A 4,126-nucleotide genomic window follows, 5' to 3' on the forward strand; every position below is an offset into this window, starting at 1 on the left:
AACAGCAGACACCGACACACTCAGCTGGTTTTTGCATTGGTTGTATATTTTATTCTGTACTTATAGAAGTTTCCAAGTCTGCTCTCTCCCAGCAGTCACGGAGGCCAAAGGCTGGGGCAGTGTGGGTTTGCAATGGCACCTCTCAGGTGGCTGAATTTAGTAAATCTTTCATCTTTTCTTGCTCCAACCACAGAAAGGAGCTGCAGCCTGTGTGCCAGCCTGGCTCGTGGCTTTCTTCCCTGCACACAGGTGTGTTCCCACCTTAGGCTGTCCTGGAACCAGGAATCTTTACTCTGGGAATCTTTACATCCCTTATCACTGCAACCACCTCAAAAAGCAGCGAGGACACGCAGTGTGACCTGAGCTGTTCTTCCCTTCAGGTGACATCCACTGCACTTGCAGAAATGCTGGAAGTAGCTGGAGAAATTAAAGCTGTTTATCAGCACTTGGGTCTTATCCCTTCGGGATTCCTTTATCAGAGGGAATAATGCAGGCGTGACAGTCCCGCCAGTGACCTCTGCTGGGGCTGATCCAGGCAAACCCTGTGGCACCACTGGGCCTTTGCAGGAGGTGAACACTTCTGTTTGACCACAGGCTTTCCAGGCACAACCTTCCCAGTTCCTCAGGTCTCATTCCAGCTCGTACATCTCCTGAGCGGCTCCGTTCTCTGCTCTCACGAGGGGTTCGTTGGTTGTCCTTAAGACCGCTCTCAGCTGATGCCAGAACAGCTTCTGCTTGTGCTCCTCAGGGCTCCACTTCAGGTAGGTTTTCCTTCTCAGCAGCTTCCTGAGCTTGCTGAACTTCTGTGGGACGCTGTGGGGCGGGAGGTCTTCCAGCACAATCATGATGAGGGAATCCAGGTTCTCGTTCAGGACCCGGTGCTCGGCGAAGTACAGCTCGTACTGACACCAGCAGCTGTTCACAAAGCTGGGGGAGAGGACAAACAGGACCTTGTGGCTGTTCTCTATGCAGTAAAATATGTTCCCCAGCACGGGGTGCCCCGGTTTGAAATCCCTCTCGTGGTAACAGATCTTGAACCCGTCGTTCTCCAGCCTCTCCAGCAGGTTCTCTTTGGTCCAGGCGGCGTCGTGTTCGCTGTACGAGATGAAGGCGTCGTAGAGCTTGTTCTCAGGCCTCTTCTCGTACTGCCTCCTCTTGGCCATGCACCAGTACCAGCCCATCCTGATGTACCAGAGCCCGTGGAAGTGCCAGCACAGGGCTGTGAGCAGGAGCACGGCGAGGGCGGCGGTGCCGGCGGTGATTCCCAGCTGGAGCCCCAGGGAGCAGCGCAGCAGCGTCAGGCGGCTGCTCTCCACCAGGGAGCCCCTCCTGTCCGGGGGGAAGCTGCACCTCACGTCCCCCCTGCCCCTGATCTGCAGCTGGGGCTGGTGCATGTAGATGTTCACGAACCAGTACGAGTCACAGGTGCAGAAGAAGTGTCTCCCTTGGACGGTCAGGACCCTCAGGCTCGTCAGCGGGCCGAACGTGTCCTCCACGATGGTGGTGATGGCGTTGTCGCTGATGTCCAGCTCCACCAGAGAGGCTGGGAGGGAGCCACGCTGCAGAAAGGAGATCTTATTCCCCGATAAGTTGAGATATTTCAGCGCCGGGAGGGAATCCCCGAGGCCGTCGGGCAGCTCTGGGATGAGGTTGTGGCTGCTGTCCAGGCTGGCGAGCACGGGAAGGGGGTCGGCGGTTTCCAGCCGGGCGATCAGGTTCCCAGAAACGTTGAGGTGTTCCAGGTTCCCCAGGGCCTTGGTTAAGGACAGCACCTTCAACCTGTTTTTACTGATGTCGCAGCTTTTCAGAGCCGATGGGAAATACTCCACGTGCATCTCCGCGATTTTGTTGCTTTGGATGTTAAATGTTGTTAAGTTGGAGAGGGATTTCAGGCTGGGGGGGATGACCCTGATGTCGCCGTTGCTGATGTCGAGCTGCTGCAGGGAGGGAGGGAAGCTGGGAAGCGCAGAAATGCGGTTGTGGCTGAGATCCAAAAATAACAGTTCCTCCATGGTGTCAGCAAACCACTCCGGCAGTTCCACGATGGAGCAGTTGGACATGCCCAGGTGTTTCACTTTGTTGGGAAGGCTTTCAATGGGTGTCCCGAACTGGGTCCTGACGAGGGAAATGGCTTCGATGTGCACGGTCCCAGGGGGAGGGACACATGTTGGAAGTGCATTCCCGCTGGCCAGAGAGGCCGTGTAGATGAAGTGATTTCCTTGGACGTACATGTTTTCCAAGTTAAGCAGTTTGGCAGCGAAATTCCGGGGTATTTGGCTGATGTTGGTGAAGGACAAGTCGATTTCCTTGATGGTGGGAGGCAGGCACAGCGTGTCCAGGCTGTTGATGGGGTTGTGGCTGATGTTGACGAAGAAAAGCTGGTGGAATGGGAACTTGCAGATGGCCCCCACATCCAGGATGTTGATGGTTAGATTGCTGGAGCTGGCGTCGATCGACCGCACGTTTTCCATCGGCAGGAACAGGACGAAGAGCGACACGAGGTCCATCTTCAGGTCGTTGTGGCTGATGTCAAGCTCCAGAATGCTGACCAGCTGAGCTTGGCAGGCGTCCTCGTCCAGTTTTAGCATCAGCTCGTCCCCGGAGAGGTTGCTGTGGGACAGATCCAGTGTCCCGTTGATGGGAGTTCCGCAGAGGCTGGGCCTCGGTGTGGCTGTTGGAAACGCTGGAAACACTGTTGTGTTTGTCTCTCCCTTCCGGAGAACATCCCCAGCGCTCCGCCTGAGCCTGGGGTTAAGGTTTTCCAGGACAGGAGGGTGTCTGGAAGGTGGTGGCTCCTCGGTGGGCACGGAAGGCTCCAGAGCAGCCTCTGGGGACTTGCCAGAATACCTGGAAAGCTGCAAAGACCCCGAGGCGTTGCCGGTGGGTAAGAGTTCCAGGTGGGGTGGGAGACCTGACAGAAGCAGCTTCTCATCATTGAATGACAAATTCACAGAAACCAGGCTGAGCAGGCTCTGGAGTGCACCGGGCTCAACATCCCGAATCCGATTGTAGGAAAGGTCCAGAACTTCCAGCGCCTCAAAACCTTCTAAGTCCCTCTTGGTTACTTTTTCGATGACGTTATGTGAGAAATTGAGAGCTCTTGCTGTTTTGGGAGCTTGTGCTTCTGAGACAGAGGAGAGGTTGGAATAGGAGTAGTTATAAACTGGGAAGGCTGTGGGTATTCTCCACGTTAGGAATCCATGTGCTCCACTGAACAAAAAGGAAATGAAGTAGAGATGAAGGCAGCCAGGAAGGACCCTCATCCTGGAGAAAAGAAACGTCAAATCCATCATTATAATGTGGTCTGTCTTCAAAAATAATCCTAATTTACTTGCAAATCCAGAAATCGTTTCATTAACTGCATCCATGAATCCCTTTTTATCTACCAAAAGAAAATACAACTTATTTGAGAGTAAGAGAGAGGGAGTGTCAGAGAAGGATTTAAGGAGGGCACTGTTCATTTCAGGTCATTGTAGATAAAGTCTGAATTATTTTTTCTCTCTTTCCCTTCTCCCCAGGCACCTCTGCAATGCCCTCTTCCATTGGACAATCTGCAGTGCCAGTCTGGGCCCGCTCTGTGGGACTTCTTCATTGTCTCTCATCAACAACCAGGCAAGTCTGACCCGTCCAAAACCTGTCCAGCCACCTCAGTAAAGCTCTATGGAACTTTGTGACCATGGATCTTCCCGTGATCCCAGCCCCCTGGAGCTTTGCCCTGCCGAGGATTTACCTGTGGTTTGCTGGGCCTTACCTGTCAGGGGAAGTTTGCTTGGAAGTGGGACATAAGAGGCTTGTCTGAGGCAGCCGGGAGAGGTCACTGCCCCCGTATCTGGGGGCTTTGGAGAATTCCCAGTGCCGGGAGCACTGCCCGGCTCCAGTCCTGCCCCGGGTCTCTGTCACCCGTCCCTGATCCCGCTGCTCCGTGCCGCGGATGTATTCCCTGAAAAGGCAGAGCTCCAGGTGAGTCACCTGCTGCCACCACAGTCCCCTTTGCTGCCCACGGGCTCGGACCATCAGTCTAAGAGAGGGGACCCCAGCGACTGCCAGCTGTGTCCCCGGACCCTCTGCTGCCCACCCCACATCCCGCAGGAACACCCAGCCCACCCCACATCCCGCAGGAACACCA

At 54.9% G+C, this 4,126-nt stretch overlaps 1 protein-coding gene across 1 annotated transcript; it reads right to left on the reverse strand.

Annotated features, from left to right (window-relative positions):
- Positions 1–443: 443 nt before the first annotated feature.
- LOC103758572 (toll-like receptor 2) lies at positions 444–3,263 on the reverse strand. The gene has a single exon (XM_008924845.3). It carries the CDS (start codon positions 3,261–3,263, stop codon positions 630–632), a length of 2,634 nt encoding a protein of 877 aa, XP_008923093.3. The 3' UTR covers positions 444–629.
- Between the last annotated feature and the right edge of the window lie 863 nt (positions 3,264–4,126).

The sequence above is a fragment of the Manacus vitellinus genome, unplaced genomic scaffold, assembly GCF_001715985.3.
Source record: "Manacus vitellinus isolate BGI_N305 unplaced genomic scaffold, ASM171598v3 scaffold_38_pilon, whole genome shotgun sequence".
Lineage (NCBI taxonomy): Eukaryota > Metazoa > Chordata > Aves > Passeriformes > Pipridae > Manacus > Manacus vitellinus.